Source organism: Pongo pygmaeus, chromosome 9 (assembly GCF_028885625.2).
Source record: "Pongo pygmaeus isolate AG05252 chromosome 9, NHGRI_mPonPyg2-v2.0_pri, whole genome shotgun sequence".
In the NCBI taxonomy this organism is placed as follows: Eukaryota; Metazoa; Chordata; class Mammalia; order Primates; family Hominidae; genus Pongo; species Pongo pygmaeus.
In genome coordinates this window covers 9981850-10001310 of record NC_072382.2, presented here as the reverse complement: position 1 = coordinate 10001310, position 19461 = coordinate 9981850, and the positions used below count along the sequence as shown (strand labels likewise).

Below are 19461 nucleotides of genomic sequence, written 5' to 3'. Positions count from 1 at the left end.
TACAAAGGACATGAACTCATCTTATCCATTTCCCTCCTCAAAATTCTTTTGTGGCTCCATTTGCCAATACACTGTACCCAGTCAGCATTCAATGTGAGTTAAATAATTTAAGCCAGATCATCAAGACCTGGTCTCAACTTGCTTCTCCTGCTTTAGGTTCTACTATTCTCCCTATACTTCTTGGTGCCCTCTACAGATATGATGTACATTTCCCCGTGTCCACGCCTTTGCTCATACCAGCTCCTTTGCTTCAAACGACTTCCCCCAACCAAGTTTTTTAATCAATGTTCAAGGCCAATTGTAAACAGCATGCCTTTCATAAACCTATTACTGATCCCCTCAACTTGTAAACTCTCCCCTGCACTTTGCTTGTAAGAATAACTACCATTTACTCATCACTAATTTTATACAGCAGATGCTAATTTAATTCTTACAACAAACCTATGAGATAAGCATGTGTATCCCCATTTTTTTTTTTTTGAGACAGAGTCTTGCTGTGTCAGCCAGGTTGGAGTGCAGTGGCGCAATCTCGGCTCACTGCAACCTCCACCTCCTGGGTTCAAGTGCCCAGCCATGTATCACCATTTTATAAATAAAGAAAAACGGGCCGGGCGTGGTGGCTCACACCTGTAATCCCAGCACTTTGGGAGGCCGAGGTGGGCGGATCATGAGGTAGGTGGATCACGAGGTCAGGAGATCGAGACCATCCTGGCTAACATGGTGAAACCCCGTCTCTACTAAAAATACATTAGCCAGGTGTGGTAGCGGGCGCCTGTAGTCCCAGCTACTCGGGAGGACGAGGCAGGAGAATGGCGTGAATCCGGGAGGCAGAGCTTGCAGTGAGGCAAGATCGCGCCACTGCACTCCAGCCTTAGAGACAGCGAGACTCCGTCTCAAAAAAAAAAAAAAAAAGAAAGAAAAAATGAGTCTAAAGGTTAGGTACTCACCTAATGTCACGGGCCTAGGGAGTAGAGAAGACAGATTTAAACCCAGACCAGAGCCACAGAAGTCTGTGGTTTAATCACAGCCACACTGCTTTACTGCATCTCTGGGCCACACACTATTGTGCTGTTTTTTTTGCTATTATGTATTGAGCATTTTCTATGTACCAGGCACTGTTCTAAGCACTTTACATGAACTAGCTAATATAATTTTCACAACAACTCTATAAAGTAGGTACCATTATTATCTTCATTTATAGGTGAGGAAATGGGGGCAAAGAGAGTTTAAGTATAAAGTCACTGCCTGGGCAGTCTGGAGGCAGAATCTCTTAACAACACACTGGACAGCTTTTTTATCTGCTTCCTCAATTTAATAGTCAACTCCCAGGCTGGGTGTGGTGAGTTACGCCTGTAATCCCAACACTTTGGGAGGCCGAGGCAGGCGGATCACCTGAGGTCAGGAGTTCAAGACCAGCCTGACCAACATGGAGAAACCCCATCTCTACTAAAAATACAAAATTAGCCAGGCGTGGTGGTGCATGCCTATAATCCCAGCTACTTGGGAGGCTGAGGCAGGAGAATCACTTTGCTTGAACCCGGAAGGCAGAGGTTGTGGTGAGCCAAGATTGTGCCATTGCACTCCAGCCTGGGCAACAAGGGCAAAACTCCGTCTCAAAAAAAAAAAAAAAAAAACAGTCAACTCCCAGAGCACAGAGTCATCTTATTCATCTCTGACCCCACTGTAGCCCCCAACACACGGCCTATCACAAAGGAGGCCTTGATAACTACCTGTTGAATTAAATCACTAACACAAAACACATGAGACATGTGTGTCTACCTCTCTGCAAGCACACACATTACGACTAGTTTCCTATTTTTCTCCTGAGCAAATAGTATACACCTGACACTCTGTCCTAAACACCTGCATCATCACTCCACCTGAGGTCTCACACACATGCCTGCACATCCCTTCTTCTTTAATCCCTTTTTAGCCCCTTCTCCACACACACAGGTGACATGAGGAAGCACTGACATGCAAACCATTGCAAGATCCCAGTCTACTCTATCCCAGCTTTGGCAGATAATCAGCAACGGTAGACAGACTCTCAGCCACTCCCACTGAGCTCTGTCTTCAATTACGTGTGGCCAGATCCCTGAGAGAGAGAGGGAAAATGCAAATTTCCTAGCATGGAGGTTCTCTGTCAATGAGTAAGCCCAGACCCTGGGAGAGCAGGAGGGATTCCAAAGGATACACAAATCCGTATGCACACCAAACATCTGAAGGCAGATTGTAACATCTTGCATATAAAGCTAAAACCATTTTTCTAATGTATATTTTATTAACCACAATGGCAAATATAACATCAAAGTCATCTAAAAGCTTTTCCAAATTCACAGTGGCTTTGGGTCATTTATACTCACACTAAACAGATATAAAAATAATAACTACTTTAGAAGGGGTACTGTGAATTACTGACTTTTAAAAATGTCCTCAGTTGGCCAGGTGCAGTGGCTCACACCTGTAATCCCAGCCCTTTGAGAGGCCAACGCGGGAGGATCACTTGAGGTCAGGAGTTTAAGACCAGCCTGACCAACATGGTGAAAACCCGTCTCTACTAAAAATACAAAAATTAGCTGGACATAGTGGCGGGCGCCTGTAATCCCAGCTACTCAGGAGGCTGAGGCAGGAGAATCGCTTGAGCCCGGGAGGCAGAGATTGCAGTGAGCTGAGATCGTGCCATCGCACTCCAGCCTAGGCACACAGCGAGACTCCATCTCAAAAAAAAAAAAAAAAAAAAAAATAGTCCTCAGTCTCAGAAAGAGTTGGGAACCGTTCACAACAGATGATAAAGTGATTATAACTCCAAGGAAGCCTGGGGATTCTGACCCCTAGAGCTGTGTCAGAGAGCAGGAGCCAGGCCTGCTCCCCTTAAAGTCTTCCTTCCTCACCCCAATACCCAACCATGGGAGCCCATGCCTTTCCTCCTTGACTGGATGAGAAAGTACTCGAAGTATAATGAGCACAGGATATTATAAAAGCTACCTAGGAAATAAGGAACAAATAGAAGAAGAAATGAGGTTGCAGAGTGAGGAGAGAAAAGAAGGGGATCAGCAGGGTTGTTGCTGTGTCTGTCATCTCCAGATGCAATCAGTGCCTACAACCCCCAAGCCCACCCACAACATATATCTGAAAATATATACATACATGTTTTCATATGTACATACAGCTTTGCCTCAAGCCTTTATTCTCTCAATTACTTATTAATATCTCTCCATTCATTCCACAAATCTTTGTCAAACACCCACTAAGTGCCTGGTACCAGATTAGGTGCTGGGAATGCAGAAATGAATAAAGACACAACCCTCCCCCTTTACCACAAAGCACTGCTCTCTCAACAGATACCACACACACATCACACACACTCCACATATACACAGGCAACCCTGCCCCTACCAGCTGGCACCCACCTTATATCTCACTTTCTCTTTTGTTTTTTCTTTCTTTTTTTTTTTTTTTTTGAGACAGAGTCTCACTCTGTCACCCAGGCTGGAGTGCAGTGGTGCCATCTTGGCTCACTGCAACCTCCACTTCCCAGGTTCAAGCAATTCTCCTGCCTCAGCTTCCCAAGCAGTGGGGATTACAAGCGCCCACCACCATGCCTGGCTGATTTTTGTATTTTTAGTAGAGACGGGGTTTCACCATGTTGGCCAGGCTGGTCTCGAACTCCTGACCTCAAGTAATCTGCCCGCTTCAGCCTCCCAAAGTGCTGGGATTACAGGTGTGAGCCACCGCACCCAGCTCATGTTTCTTTTTCTTATATGAATCTCTCTCTCACACACACAGACACACACACACACAATGGGTCAGATACACATATTCAACCATCTCTCACAGCTTCACCACAGCTGACACAAACATTCATCTGATACCAAGCCATATTATACACACAGCCATCCCTCTCACACAGTTATTCAAACATATCTTAGACACACAACCACACAACCCGTATTCAGAAGCATGCACCTGTTTGCCTCACTGGAAGCCTCTGGCCAATGAATCCTCTCAGAGAATGGATACAAAGGCTCTGGTTGACCAAGGTGCCTCTGGCTGCATTTTTCAAACACCCAAGCCCAATTCAGCCACAATGAGGCCAGGGACCAGTTACCCTAACCTCCCGTAGCTCGAGCTTTCCCTCCATCAAATTAGAGGATGGTTCATCCTGTTTTCTTAGGCAGGCTTTGGGGGAAGAGTAAAGGAACCAGAGGATCAAATTAAGGTTCTGGAAAGAAAGAGTCCTCATACAATCCGGCTGTCTTACTGAGGCCTCACGTTAAAACACAAGCACATGAGCAGACACCCTCACACTTGGGAACTACTCACTCTACTAGGCACTAGGCTCCTATCTGCAAACACTGGTATTCAAACAGACCCATTCACACGTCAAATACACACTGCCAGACTCGTGGGCCTCTACACGCAGGCAAACACACACCAACACAGAATTTCACAGTTTAGGAAACACCTGAACTTCTTGGAGAAAGGGTGAGAAGGTGTCAGCTTAATACACAGTTCCTGATGACGTATCCCACAACCTTGTACCAATAACCCCAAGAAAACAATCCCCAGAACTTTTGGATGTATTCATCGACAACAACTACAGATACATAGGCAAACGACTCTCCCAAGTGCAGGCTTCCCACACCCAGGGCCACACCTGCAGGCTGGGCCACATGGCTGTCCACAGGCACACAGCCACAGGACACCTATACCCAAAGCAGTGCCGGGCCACATACATGTTGCTGGCGCACACGTGCACATGCACACGCTCCCTCAAAAGCCTCTGCTTCTGGGGGGACGGACACACACACACAACCGCTGAGTGGCCCACAGCTTCTAGAGGGACCAGAGGAGAGAAGGGCAGGCCTGAGGCACACACGAGCTGGAAGAACGGAGACGAGGGGCAGGGAGAGATGCGCATGCGCCGCCCCCAGACTGATGGGAGAGCCCCTCCCCACGCCCAGCCAGACCCTAATGGAAGAGGCTCCTCCAAGTGCCTCCTCGCCTCAGCGACCCCTGCCCCCCGACACCAACGCCCTGCCCCAGGCCGCTCAGCCCAGGACCCGCCCGCACTTCACCACTTCACGGTCTTGGCCAGACTCTCGGCCTCGGGCAGCGCGGGTGCTGGCTGGACCCCTCCCTCCGATGAGCCTCTCTCCCAAGCGCCATTCCATAGTCAGCCCCACGGCCCAGGGTCCCACCTCGCCCTGTCCAGCCCAGCAATCTCCCACCAAACCCCACGCTCTCAGAGCCTCCACGCCCCGTCTGTCATCGAGAGAGACTATTGGCCATCTCTGCCCCTCACCCAAACTGTCCACTCCTCGTCAGGAGCCTGAGAAGCCTCAGCCACCCTCTCCCTCGTTTTCCCTTTACTCTTCGGAGGCGCTCTGAGGATTCTGTGGTGAAAAAGAAGCACTCGCTTCCTGGCCACAGCCTCGCAATCCCCATTCTCCCTCGCCTGCGCTGGCATGGCCATCGTGCCCTTCTCACACTCAGCGTCCTCACGCCTAGGCCCTCATCCTTTAGTGCTTGTCCAGGACGCACAGGCCGCACTTCCCGCCCTTCGCTCGCGGACCTTCAAAGACTGCGACCCACTGTCGACTACGCCCCCTGCCCCAAAGCCCCGCCACATGGCCTCGCCCCCTGTCTCGTAGGCCCTGCCCACACTGGCCTTTCCACACAGGCCCCACTCAGCCCCTCACCGTTTCACATGGGGCCCCGCCCCCTGTCTCATAGGCCCCGCCCACACTGGCCTTCCACACAGGCCCTGCTCAGCCCCTCACGATCTTACATGAGGCCTAGCCCCCTGTCTCATAGGCCCCACCCACACTGGCCTTCCACACAGACCTCACTCAGCCCCTCACAGCCTCACACAAGGTCTGCCCTGTCTCGTAGGCCCAGACCACACTGGCCTTCCACACAGGCCCTACTCACAGGCCCTCACTGTCTCACACGAGGTCCCGCCCCCTGTTTCCTAGGCCCCGCCCACACTGGCCTTCCACACAGGCCCCACTCACAGCCCCACACGGCCTCACACGAGGTCCCGCCCCCTGTCTCATAAGCCCCACCCACACTGGCCTTTCCACACCAGCCCCACTCACCGCCCCTCACGGCCTCATACGAGGCCCCGCCCTATGCACAAGCCCCAACCACTGTCCTTCAGGGGCTCCATGGTCCCCGCCCACAGCCTTTAATGGGCCCTGTCCACGCAGACCCCCACCTACAAGCCTTCAAGAACGCCTCACAGACCCTCACCCACCGAGCCCACGGGGCTTCATGCACCCCACCCTCAGCAGCCCCTTCAGAACCTGACCACACAGGCTGCCCACAGGTCGCCGCAGGACTCACGCTGACCACGCCCACGCCGGCCACGCCCGCTCGCCCCGCCCACCGCCAACCCCACCCGCCCTGGCCCGGACACGCGTCCCCGCAGCCCTGGAGCGCTCGCACCCACTCACAAGCCCTCGCGCCCGGCCCCCGTGCCTCAGGAGCCCACACAGACTCCGACCCCCACGAAGCGCCCCAGGCCCTCACTCCCGCGCCCAGGCACCGGGCGGCCGCTCCCCGGGGCTCACCTTCGCTGCAGAACTTGCCGCCAAAGCCCGTGTGGCTGCAGTCGCAGCCCACCTCGCCGGGGGCCAGCACGGTGCAGAGGCCGCCGTTGGCGCAGGGGTTGCGCGCGGGCGCGCACAGCGGGTCGGCGGTGGCGCCGCGCAGGCCCTGGCTGCCCAGCAGCGCGGGGGGCCGCTCGCCCAGCTTCAGGTTGGCCAAGAGGCCGCGGAAGGGCGGCTCGTACTTGACGGTGCTCAGCGTAAGCGCCGAGAGGCGCACGTCGGGCGGGATGCCGCCCACGAACAGGTCGCTGGCCACCTGCATCTCGCGCCGCTTGGAGCGCACCTCCGCGGCGCGGGCCTCGCCGTCCACCGCCAGCGCCGTGCGGCGCGCGTCGCGGGTCAGCAGCACCATGTGCCAGCGGTCGTCAGCCACCGGCGTGTCCAGCTGCAGCGTGGCGGGCTCAGCGCACGAAAGCGTGAAGCGCAGCCGCAGGCGGCCGTCCACCAGCAGTAGCTCCAGGAAGTCGCAGTCGCCGCCGTCGTCCAGGTAGAGCAGCAGCGCGCGCGTGGCGTTGGTGCGCAGGCTGAAGCTGAGCTCGCCGCTGCTCGCCGCGCCCGCCCAGCGCGCGTAGCGAGCCCACTGCCCGGGGCCGCCGCCGAACTCCAGGCCGTCCGCGCGCGCCGCCAGCGCCAGCAGCAGCAGCAGCAGCAGGGGCGGCGATGTCGGCCGCCACCGACTCCCGGGCGCCATGCCTCCGGCGGCCCCGGCCCCGCCCGGCCCCTGGCCCCCGCTCAGGCTTCAGAGCCGCGGGCGCATGGGGCGGGAGGGGGCCGGGCGCTCCCCGCGCCGAGCGGGGCTCCCTTGCCGGCTCACAGTGCCATGGGCCTGGCCGCGGGGCGAGGCGCGCAGAGGCCCAGGCGCCGGCTTCCCTGGAGCGGTGGCGGCGGCGCCCCTCCCCCGCCGCGGGCTCCGACGGAAGAGCGGGGAGGGATGCCTGCGGGAGAACAGAGAGGAAAGGGTTAATGAGGGGCTCCAATGAGAGGGGCCGTCGGTGCCGGGCTCCCCACTCCTATCACCAGGCACCAGACTGTTCCCCTGCAGAACTTAGAGAGGCCCTGACCTGCAGAGGGTCCCGAGGCAAGAGACACGGATTCCGGGGGCCAGCATTTAGGAGAGATGGCACGCACTAGGGGCAGCATTGGTTTGAGATGTGGACAGGGAGAGGTGACACGTTTGAGCCCGGTAGGAGCCCAACCCATCAGCCCGCGCCCTCACCCTCTCAAAGGACCCGAGTGTCAGGACCAAGGCCAGCTCCTTGAGCGAGGCCTGGGAACTCTCCTGTGCCTGGTGACCCCAGCCCCTTCTCTGAACCGCCCAACCTCTGCCTGGCTCCCACCTCCAGCCACTGTTCCTCTCATCAGCTCTTGATACTGGATAATGAAGTTGCTAAATAATTCATTGGGATTAATTAAATGCCAATTCGTCGATGGTATCACAGGGTAACCAGACTGGGAAGGGGGCAAGGGAGAGAAGCCAGCCAGGACCCAGATATCCAGGCCCCAAGCCCTCTCCATCCAAGCAGGGACTCAGGCATCCAATTCTGTGCCTCCAGTTCCCCCGAAACCACGCTCACCCCTTCCCAGGCCCCAGCCTCACTGCTTACCAACCCAGGTCCTTTCTGAAGCTAAATGTCTGTCATCCTCAACTTCCAGCTCTCGGTGCTCAGCCTCAGGACTGGCCCCACTACCTGGGTTCTCTTCACCCCTCAGTTCCCTCTGCCCACCCCCCACCCAAGATTGGGGGAGCCACCAGGAGGCAGGCAGGCTCATTTGCATAAAATTGCCTTTCTGAAATGATTACCCTTGTAACGGGCTGTCAGAGAGCAATTTATACCCCACGCCGGGGAGGGGAATTTGCATCTCATTAAACTCCAAGTCGTAATTATTTATATCCAACAACCCTCCTGAATATTGCATTGATTTTATTTTGGGGAGGGAGGGAGAGAAGGAGGTGGGGAGAAGCCTGGGAGAGAAGCAGGGAGGGGCTAGAGTTTAGGAAGAGACAGGGAAAGACTGAAGCAAGAGGGGAGAGAAAGAGGAAGGAGAGGAAGCGCCTGGAAAGTAACAGAGATGGAAGAGTAATGGAGGAGAAAGGTGGCCTAGCGGGGAGAAATGAAAGAAAAGACAGAGAAAATTAAATTCCAAATCCAAACAGCATTTGTCAGAGCCCTGGGTGCTGGGCATTTTTACAAATGTCATTTTACTTAATCACTCTGAGAAGTCCCATTATTCTCATTAACCACCAGGGAAACCCAGGTAAAGAGATCTGGGGACTCGCCCAAGGTCACACGGCCAGTCAGCGGGGAACTGAGATTCAGATCCAAGTCTGCTCGACTCCAGCATCCCCAGGAAATAGACAAGCACAGGACAGCCACAGGTGTAGCTCAGTGAGGTGAGACCCAGAAGATAAGGAGAGGGCTGACTTCGGGAGGGGAAGCCTGCAGAGGTGCAGTGAGGAGCCGAAGAGCTATGTGGGAGGAAACGAGGGACCCCCTAAAAAACCATAGTGAGGGGGCATCTGGAGAGTGACACGTGTGCAGAGGAAGGTGGGGCAGAAAAGGCCTCAGAAGGTAGTCGGGAGCATTGGGGGAGCCATCTCCAAGAGGCCAGTAAAGCTCAGCCCTCAGGTCCTGCCATCCAGCTCCTGACTGCTGCCCTCCCAATCCTACAAGGCTCCAATGGGGACCTGAATGTCCTGCCCCAATACCCCTCCAAGGACTGCCTCTGCCCGGGCAGTGGGTAGGAGATCCAGGCAAGCAACCCCCACTCCTTACAAACACTGTCGGGTTATATATAGCTTTGCCACTGCCTCTCCTCATTGGGTAATGGAGATAATTAACATGTGCGGGCTAATTAGCCAATCAAATTAAATGCAGCACCTGCTCCCAGCCTGATTGACGCCCTCAACCCCCCACACACAAGCATCCCCAGCCCAGGGCAGGGAAGGGGGCTCCTCAGGCGTTGGGAGAGGGAAAGGTCTAAGCTTTCCCTCTTTTCCAGAAGCGGTAGCCAAAGACCCTCAGCAAAGGGACAACCCTGTGGCCAGAAGAGTGACCAGCCTCCCTCCCTCCTTCCCTGCTAGGGTCTCCATCTCAGTCTGGCCTGGCCTAGCCTCTGTCTGCTGCTCTCCCAGCACCCACCCCCACCTCCGGACACTATTTTGGGGAGAGAATTAATTAGCTATTGATTTCCGCTGGCGGAGGGAAAAGGATTTCGTGCTGCTGTCCAGTCATCCCCAAGCTCAGAACAGGAGGGATTGTTTCCCCCGCCCCATGCCCATCCCAGTCCCCCTGCCATGGTCACATCCACCACCCTTTAGGGAGATGGCAGACGGGTTCTGTGGGAAAGGCTAGGGGCAGGAAGTTGGGGGAGGACAGATAGAGTGAAAGATGGTGGGGAGGCTGCCAGAGGCTGGAAGGCAGACGCCTGGGTCCTGAGAGCCAAAGGGAATGTTATCTGGGTGGAGGGGCAGGGGGACAAAGTGGGTGAGAGTCCAGGAGGTGGAGGTTCTACTGGTCCGTGTGGAGGGAGAGTGGGAGGGGTGCCGTGCAGGCAGGCTTCTGTGAGCCGGTTCAGGGGCAGAGGCTGGGCTTATGTGGTGCCTCCAGGGAGGGTCGGAAGCAGGGTCTGGGCCTGCGGCCCCTCAAGGCTCATTACTCATTCTCCCCGCAGCCCACAGCTCTGCAGCAGAGGCCAGCCAGGCCACTGGGGGCACAGGGACTGCGGGGCTAACCAGGAGGAAGCCCCAGCACTCCCTGAGTCCTCTCTCCCCCGGGATCCACAGACCCTTGGGGCAGCTTCACGCTTGCCAGGTAGAGATGGCCCCAGGAGGAGTGAGCGAGCAGACACCTGGGTCCTTTCCATTCCCCCACCCAGTGTCCAGGAAACTTGCTGCTCTTCCCCTCGCCTTTCCCCTCCCTGCGCCTCTCCCACCCCAGGCCCAGGCTGCTGCCGACCCAGCCTCCAACCCACCCTTCTCCCAGAACACAGGGGGCTCCTGCTACCCTGGGATGCTCCATCCTTCCTGAGCTCCTGGAACTCAGCAGCAACCCTTTCTCCAGAGGTCTCCCCACAGGCCAGGGTCATTGCCTCACACGACCACATCAAGTAAACGGTGTCTCCTGGAGTTGTACAAGGCAACAGCTCCTCCCCAGGTTTATGCAGTGCAGAGGAAGCCGCCCTGCACCCACAGCGTCCAGGTACTGCCCCCCCCAAGGCCCACTTTTCTTCTTCCATTGCCCACTGCCAGTGCAGGGACACTGCCAGGCTGGCCCTGGGGTACCTGTCTGCTCACTGACGTCAGTGCAGTGCACACTGCCACCCATTGCTGGCCCAGAGCCGCCACACCTCTGGGGAGCTGACCTCCCGAGTAATCCTGGGGTTCTAATACCCAGTCAGCTCCCTAGTGCCTCCCACCCTGCCCCCACCCACAGATAGACTCAGCAGCCTTGGGCCAGTGGTGCCCAGAGCTGGAGTGGGTGGGGCAGGGGGTGGCTAGGCTGCCCTCAGGACTTCTGCTGCCTCTCCCCAACATTACCCTCTCCCGATAACTCAACATTACCCTCTCCGGATAACTCTTCCTGGGTCCTCCTAGGCCAGAGCCTCCTCCTCATCTTCCCATGGCGAGGCCAGTGCCACTGAAGCCTCTGGGCTGCAAACTTTGGGCTCCGTCTGCATCAGACACCAGGCTGGACCCCATGTGCACTGTCTTAGTCAATCCTTCGGCTTCCAGGAGGTCGTTTTGTCACTCAGGCTTACAGACCAGGAAGCCGACCTTAGAATGATGAATTCACTTGCCCAAGGCTACAGTCCAGGTAAAGGGTGTGAGGGCTCCAAGGCATTTCTTTCACCCCTGTGTCTGGGGCTCAGAGCCCACCCTCCTCTGATCTGGCCTTCACAGGGGACACGGCTCTCTCAGGTGCCCCACTCTAAAGCCCACTCCTGGGACTGGGAGACAGAGACCTCAGAGCTCATGGGGTTCATCTTCTCTCTTTTTTCCTGATGTGGAAACTGAGTCCCAGGGAGGGGCAGTGAGCTGGCAGGGGATCACACAGAAAAGCAAGACTAGAACCAAAGTCGCTGGCCTTCCCTTCCAGACACTTCCCATTGCACTTGCTGACCTAGACTTGGGCCCTCCAACCTGACCAAAGGCCTCAGCCCTACACCATCAGGGGCAAGTATGCAAATGGTGATCCATGCCCACACAAGCAGAGCCCCTGGCCAGGGGCCCTCTCCCCGCATCCACACAGCCCCCTCTCTGTCAATGCCCACACACACAAACACACGCCCATACACACACCTCCAGCCATGGGGATGCCGGCCTCCCTCTGGCTCTCCTCTCCTCACGCCAGCATCCTCTCATGCCAGCTGGGAGTGAGACAGCAGGGGCCTCCTCCAGGCGCCAGGGAGGAAGAGCTGGGTTTACACACATTCTGGTGGCCCCAGAAGGCAGCCCGTGGACAGGTGGGAGAAGTGCGTGCTATGGGGGGAGATTCTGGCTCAGGCTAAAGAGAAACTTGCTGGCTGGCAATCTAAAGCATCCAACAGTGGAGTAGGCTGCCTCGGGGGGTGGTGAGTTCCCCGTCTGTGGAGGTGTTCGAGGTGAGACCGGATGACTGCTGCTCAGAGAGGCTCAGTGTGGGGGAGGCTCTTGAATCATATGGAAGAGGACAGCAGACTGCTTGACCCCTGAGGTCCTTTTCAGGTGCAGAATGTTTTTTGGAGGGTCCCCTCTCCCCCCTGAAATTCCAGGCAAGATTGGCCGATGGCGAACAGTTGCTACCTCCCCTTCCTTCCAGCCGTGATGATCTGGCAGAAAAAAGGGAAGACCCCATGCCTTTCCACACCCAGCCACAACCTCAGCAGCAGCAGAAACAAGACAGCACAGTGGTTAGAGGCACTGGCTCCGAAGCCTGGGTTCAAATGCCAGCTCTACCCCTATCCAGCTGTGTGACCTTTGGTAAGTTACTCAGCCTCTCTGTGCTTCACTTTCTTTATGTATAAAATAGAGATAATAATAGTGTTGTCAAAATTAGAATTAACATACATAAAGCTCCTAGTACACTGCCTGGCATAGACTAATGTGTGAAAAGAAAAGTGTGTCGTATTAATGATTTTTTTGAAACTTCTCATCTTGGCCTTTTACAGTTTGCAGTACTGAGTGCCTAGTGTTTCCTTTGATCCTCACCAGGGCTTGGTGAGAAAAGTAAGCAAGACAAGTATTATCACTGCCCCTTTTACAGATGAGGAAATAGATACTGAAAGGGGAGAAGGGACCCACCCAAGGTCCCACAGATCATAAATGGCAGAGCTGGGATTCAGATTTGGTTCTGTCTAATCCCTATCCCTCGTGTCCTCGTCAACTCTGCTGGTCAATTGTCCTGACTCAGAGGGCAGTAGAAGGAACAAACAGGTCTAAAGATAAGTCGGAGTCCCATGCCAGGGTGGGCTGGGCATGAGTAGCCATGTCCGCAGGTCCCCAAGCAGCTCTCTGTGTCATGGAGAGAAGCATGGAGCGGGCTGGGCCCAGGAGCTGGTAGCTCGGGGTGCACAGGACGAGGCTGCTGCCGCCTCATGGAGCTGGGGAAGCGGGTGGGCTGGGGACAGAGGCGCAATGGAATGACTCGGTGGAGTGGGGGCCGGAGGACAGGTGCATGGGAGCAGGGAGGTAGGTGGTGGGAGGGATAAGCACCAAGCTTACCTATGCTGTGCACAGCTGGGGCACAGCAGCCTGGGCGGGTGCACCCCAGTGATGCAGAGGGGGACAGATGGCTTCCAGGGGCGGCCTTGTGAGTAAGCATGAGGTGCCTGGGAATGTTCCTAAAGGTATCTATGACAGATGTGTGTGTGCATGTGTGTGTGTGTGTGTGTGTGTGTGTGTGCCTGCAGGGAAGGTTATGATAATGACAATAAAAATAGCTACCATTTACGGGGACCTTCTATGTGCCTGACAAATACATCAAAGTAAGGTTTACAGAGTACTTCGCACAAGGCCAGGCACACAGTAGGTACACAATAAACATACTTGTTACTACTATCATTGCCATCATTGTCCTCTCAGTGAGTCCTTGTAACATCCCACTAGGTAGGGATGAGGATCCCATTTCACAGGTGAGGAAACTGAGGCTCACTGAGGAGCACAGCGGAGTCCCACCTTCACCCTCACCCTACCATGCCAAACAGTGGTGGTGGCAGTGGGGAAGCAGCTTCGTAAATAACAAGGTGCCACACGCATCCCTGAAAGTGTGCACAGACTATTTGTTGAATGAGTCTCTGAGAGCCCACAGGCCCATCAGTGTGGAAAGGGCAGGGGCGAGGGAGCTGCACCAACAGATGGAGCAGCAAGGTGGGTGGCGTGTGAGGACACACAATCGGGGCATCCCCGTGGGGGCTGGGCTTGGGAGCTGAGAATGAAAGGACAGTGTCTCCAGTGCACAGGCAGGTGCAGGGGCCCCTGTGCCTGAGGATTGATGCAGGGGGTGGGGCCACTTAGAAATGGGAAGGCTCCCAGGGAAGCCAGGTGTAGCTGGGGGCTAGACTCCACTGGGAAGGGTCGTGGTTGTGGCCAGGAGGGGTAAGAGGCCCTGGGCCAAAGGTACAAAGATAAGTGAGTGAGAGAGAGAGAAAGTAGAAGAGAGGTTTAGGGGGTGAGCCACAGCATAAAGTGTGTTAGCAAACATGTGCTGGTGTGCACACACACGTGCACACACACAAAGGCCTGGGGCAAAGTGTTCAGCACCCAGACAGACATGCACATGGTACTTCAGGATGAGCTTGCTGGGGGGCAGGGACTGGTGTGTCTGGGAGGGTGTGCACACGTGCTGTGTAGACCTGGGAGGGATGGGGTGTCTGGAAGGAGAGGGTGTGTTGCAAGGACTGAAGGTGTATGAGGAAGAAGCACAGGTGTGTCTGCGATGGCTGTGAGCCTGGGGAGGTGAGTGGTTGGATGGGGGCTGTGTGCATCCAAGGGTGAGGGCTGGCAGTGCTGCACTGGGGGCTCTGGGGGCTCTGGGGGCACGTAGTGGCCGTGTGTGTGTTGTGTACATGACAGCAAGGTGCCTGGGGGAGGTCTCAAGGAGGCAGGCACGAGGTGGCAGCCTCTCTGGGTGGGGAGTGTGGGCGGTATGCTGCCAGGAGGTGTATTGTGTACGCAGGTGTGTGTGCCTGTGTAGGTGTGTGTCTGGGTGGGTGCCACCGAGCGCGTGTATCATTGTCAGAGTGTCTGTGTCACTGGCAAGGGCAAGCGGGAGGGAGCAGCTGGACCTGGGTAGTGACTGAGCCTGGAAGGAAAGAGGGGTCCCCACCAGCCACTCACGCACCCAGCCCCTCCTCTCAGTACTCCACTGTCATATGGATTCAGCCCAGGCCCGGGCTCCTGGAAAGAACTGCCCAGCAGCCGTGGCTGGTTGGTCTATCCCGCCCACCCCTGTGGATCTGAGGATAGGATGGGTCTGAGAACACTTCCACTAGCATGAATGAAGAGCCCCCAGCCAGACCCTTCTCCCCTGTCTCCCAAAAGATCCAGCCACACCTCAGATGCCAGCATCCCTGGAGCCATCTCTGGAAGCAAGAGGAGGTAGGGACTGAGGGGCTGAAGCACCCACAAAACAGAAGGCCTCACAGTGAGCGGACTGCAGACCTCCTTCCCCTTCTCCTTCCCTCTCCCTTCTTTCTTTCTCCTTCTCTGGCAGAAGACAGAGAAAGTAAGACCCTAATGTCCACCCTCCCCAAAAAGGAACACCCAGACACTGGGAAGGTAGACAACAGGGAAGGATAAGAATGAAGGGAAGAGGAGAGACGCCCACCCGCCACCACATACAAAAACAGGGCTATCTGGAAGCCCCCAGGGCAGCCAAGGGACTGGGGACCCAAAACCCACCCCCTAAAAATCTATTTCATTATTCCAGGTGGACAGCCTCCTCCTTCACCTCCAGATACCAAGAAAAAGCCCCTCCCAGCCCTTGCTAGCTCAATGAGGCATCGAATGCCCTCTCCCAAGACTCAGGAGGGGGGTGAGAGTAAAGGAGACAACAGCACCCCAAAGCTAATTGTTCCCCAAGAGCCCATCAAGGGTTCAAGGGCTCATACCCCAACCCAAAGACCCCAGGGAAGACAGCTGCTTCAGCTGGGGGAGGAGGCTGGGTCATGAGAAATGGTCCCTTCCTCTTTAGGGGTGGGGGAGCAAGCCAAGGGCCCTGCAGCTTCCTCTCCCCCTGCAGCACTCTGACCAGAACCCTGTCACCGCCCCCAGCGCATTCCCACCCCAGCAAAGCCCCCTCCTACTGATTTCCCAGTCTCCCTGTCTCATCACCCCCAGCCTTCCCCCGCAAGCTTCCGCTCCTCTCCCTCAGACCCCATCTTTCCCAGCTCTCCACCAGCACAGACCCATCTCTGCCTGGAGCACCTTGGCACATTCCCCTCTGCTCTCTCCCAATAACCTCTTCTCCCCTTGGCTCCCATCCCCCAGGAAAGCCTGGTCCTCAGTGGGTCCCCTCAGGACAAAGCCCTTGGCCTGGCCCCTTTCCTTCCCTCTCCACTTCTCTCTCTTCTCCAGCCCCCTCTCCTCTCCTCCCACGAAGCCCAGTTTCTCGCTTGTTAGACCCTCCAGAACACAACAGCTCCTCTGGCCCGGCGCTGCTTCAAGCCTCTGGGGCTAGCACAGACTGGGGACCCCCCCTTTTAGAACCCCCTCTCAGTCCTCTGGATGCTCCTCCTTCTCTCTCCATCCCTTCCCCCAAAGACCCTTCCTCCCACCCCTCCCCATTCTCCCCAGCTCTCAGGGCCAGTGCCCCTTCCACAGGAGCCTCCGACCCCCAAGCCCCCAGCGGCTTTGCCTTCTCGCTGTCACCGGGCCAGCCCTCTCAGCGCGGCGCCCCCGCCCCCCAATTCATCCGTCCTGCCTCCCTCGCCCCCTCCGATCCGCTCCCCTCCCCCGATCGGCTCCCGCCCCCCGCCCGTCTCCGCCGCAGCCCCCCCCCCCATTTTACCTGGTTCTCGGGGTGCCAGAAGCCGGAGGGTGGGTAGCAGAGCTACAGGGCCGCCCCGTCTCCGACGGGTGGCAGAGCCAGGGCTAGCAGTGTCTGCCGCCTCGCGCCTTTCTCGCTCCCCGCCGCGTCCCCGCCCGCCCGCCCCGCCGCGGTGCCTCTCCGAGGAGGATGCTCCGCGAGTCAGGGCGGCTGCTCCCGCCGCCGCATCCCTGCAACACCGACTGACGGCAGCATCAGCACCAGTGCCCGCCCCCGAGACGCGCGCATTGGACCACGCTGCGCTGACGGGCGAGCAGCGCAGCCAATGAAAGGGCGCAGAAGCTGCCAGTCCGGCGGCTCCACAGGCCCACTCCCTCCCCCGCGCGGGACCCAGGCGTCCCGGACCCCAGCACCCGCGCTCCTCCCAGCCTCTCGAGGTTCTCGGGCGCTCGGGCCCCCAACCAGGCGGGCCCCAAACCCGGCCTCAGTGTCTTTTCCGGGAACCCAAGCACCCTCGCCCCTCGCCCCTTAGTTCGGGGCCTTGGGTCCCGCACCCTGCCCCCACGGCCAGCGGGTGTTCGCGCAGCGCAGGGGCTGGGACAAGCCGAAGGAGAGGCTGTGGACCCCGACTTGGGACGCCGCGGGAGCAGGGCTGGTGCGGGGCCTGGGCCGCAGCGCCCTCTGCTGGCTACGCCCAGGGGCGGGCCCGGGCTTCGAGGAGCCTAGAGAAGGGGGACTCGATGGGTCCACGGCTGCTGGGGGCTTTTTCCAGCCGGTAGCCTGGCCCCCGCCTCCCACCGTCCGGAGGGCCCCTGGCTTGGAGCCCCCAGAACTGAAGAGGAAGGGGCTTTGCTGGGATAAAGACGGAGGCAGTGGGGGAAGGAAAGGCAGAGACGGGGGCGGGGTAGACCTAGGAACTTGGGGGTTTCCCAGTCCTGCCTCATGGGAATCCCAGAGTTTGAGGCCACACTCTCAGTTCTGCCTGGAACCCTGGACTAGGGTACGAGTAAGTGTGGGGGCGGGGTTGCGGCTGCACATGCCTGGTGACTGAGGGCACCTGGCAGCAGCCCCCTTCTCTGTTCTCCTCCTCCCATCCATGAGTTTCAGTTAGAGTGGTGCTGGGGGGCGCAGGTCTCTCCTGTAAGGGTACATGCATCACTGTGCATGTGTATGAGTGTGGGGGACTGGGGGACACCCTTCACTCACTCCGCCAATAAAAGTGTACACACACTGGCACCTAGTGTGTATACCCCGAGGTTGGTCACTGGGCTGCTGAATGAGACAGTGAGAGACTGTGTGTGTGTGTGTGTGTGTGTGTGTGTGTGTGTGTGTGTGTGTGTGTGTGTGTGTGTGTGTGCGCGCGCGCGCGCGCGCACCAGACCATTCTGCCAGCTCACTCCAGGACCCTGATTTCTGTTGCAGGGTCTGTGATCTGCAAAGCTGGTGGTAGTTGACACTTCCTCAGCCAGAGGCAACATGCAAGAACACTTACATTCAACCACCAATGCACGCACATCGGGGCACTCACAGCCATGCACACCTATCTATGAACACTGGGCATTCCCAGAGACACACAAGAACACCTGCAGAAATGCCCCACCATGGTAACACACCCACAGGAAGCATATACTGCCCAAGAACACACACACTTGTGCACACAGGTATCTACACCAGGCAACTAATGCATGCCCAGAACAGGTGCACCCAGGGGACCTGCCCACAGTCATCCTGGACCCCTGCCTAAGCACTTTGAAGAGAGTGGTCAATTACTGAGTGGCTTAACGCACACACCAACCCCCCCGGAGGGAACCTCCTTCCCCAGCCTGTGAAGGGATAAGAGGGGTACCCAGGCTGCAAGGAGTTTTTCCTAGGAGTCGAGAAGGGTGATCCCTAAGCCAGGTCCCAGACTTAGGGCCCACTCTGACCTTGGAGACACCCTCAGGGCATCCCCACCAAAGCCAATGAAGGAGCCAGAGAATGGAACTGCTGAGTCAGGGCCTATGAATGCGAAATCGCCTCTCTGACCCCACAGCCCGCTTTCCTGCCCATCCCCCACTGTTCCTCTTCCTGCAGCCTCCTCACACTCACTCATACACACACACACACACACACACACACCCCTTGCCCATCCAGGCATCAGGGCATACAGACAGGTGCAATGGCTCACAGAAACAGACTCAGACCCTTACAGAGGAGGCTGGGCAGGGAGGGAGGTAAGTATGAGCACTTGTCTCCTTTCCCCACCCCCAGCTTTGCCCATCAAGGGTAGAAAAGGTCACCGGACAGCTGCTGCACCTCCCTGTCCCTCCCACCTACGGGGACATCTCTCCTCTCTGCAAGGTCCAAAGTTCAGATTGCCTAAGCATTTGGGACCTGCCACTTCAAGACATACCACACACACACCCACCCACACACCACACACAGGCACCTACCCAATGTGGACAGTTGGGTGATGTGCTGAGCACATGCCCTTCTCCCATGTGTAAAGGCCAGGGGGGACACATGAGGGAGGGGAAACACAGCAGATACAGCACGTCCATGCACACACATGCACATACAATGTGAAGCTTAGATACCAAATTCAGACACATGCAACCATGAAGACTGCTACACGTCACATCCCGGGCAGGCAGAGCTGGACACACATATGCATGCGCGTGCGCGCGCGTGCGCACACACACACACACACACACACACACCAGGAAAAGGCCAGACTGGAACTGGAGGGTGGTGAGGAGAGGAGCCGACTGGGCTGCAGGGATGGAGGCAGCGCAGGAGGCAGGCGGCACAGGAGCGAGCTGCTCTTCACAACACAATCACCGTCTGTTGTTATAGCAACTCAGCCCCCAAATCGTGAAACGGATATTACAGCCTCAAGAGGG

At 57.0% G+C, this 19461-nt stretch overlaps 1 protein-coding gene across 25 annotated transcripts in view; it reads right to left on the bottom strand.

Annotated features, from left to right (window-relative positions):
• Positions 1–17810, bottom strand: part of NRXN2 (neurexin 2) — a 118160-nt gene extending 100350 nt beyond the window's left edge. For 18 of the 25 annotated variants that reach the window (XM_054441130.2, XM_054441149.2, XM_054441140.2 and 15 more), the window contains exon 1: positions 6576–7320. In XM_054441130.2, coding sequence (XP_054297105.2) covers positions 6576–7305 — 730 coding nt within the window. In that variant the 5' untranslated portion in view covers positions 7306–7320. Of the gene's footprint in view, positions 1–6575; positions 7550–16600 lie in introns of those variants that run through there. The other 7 variants (XM_054441132.2, XM_054441150.2, XM_054441151.2 and 4 more) reach the window with 1 other exon arrangement.
• Between the last annotated feature and the right edge of the window lie 1651 nt (positions 17811–19461).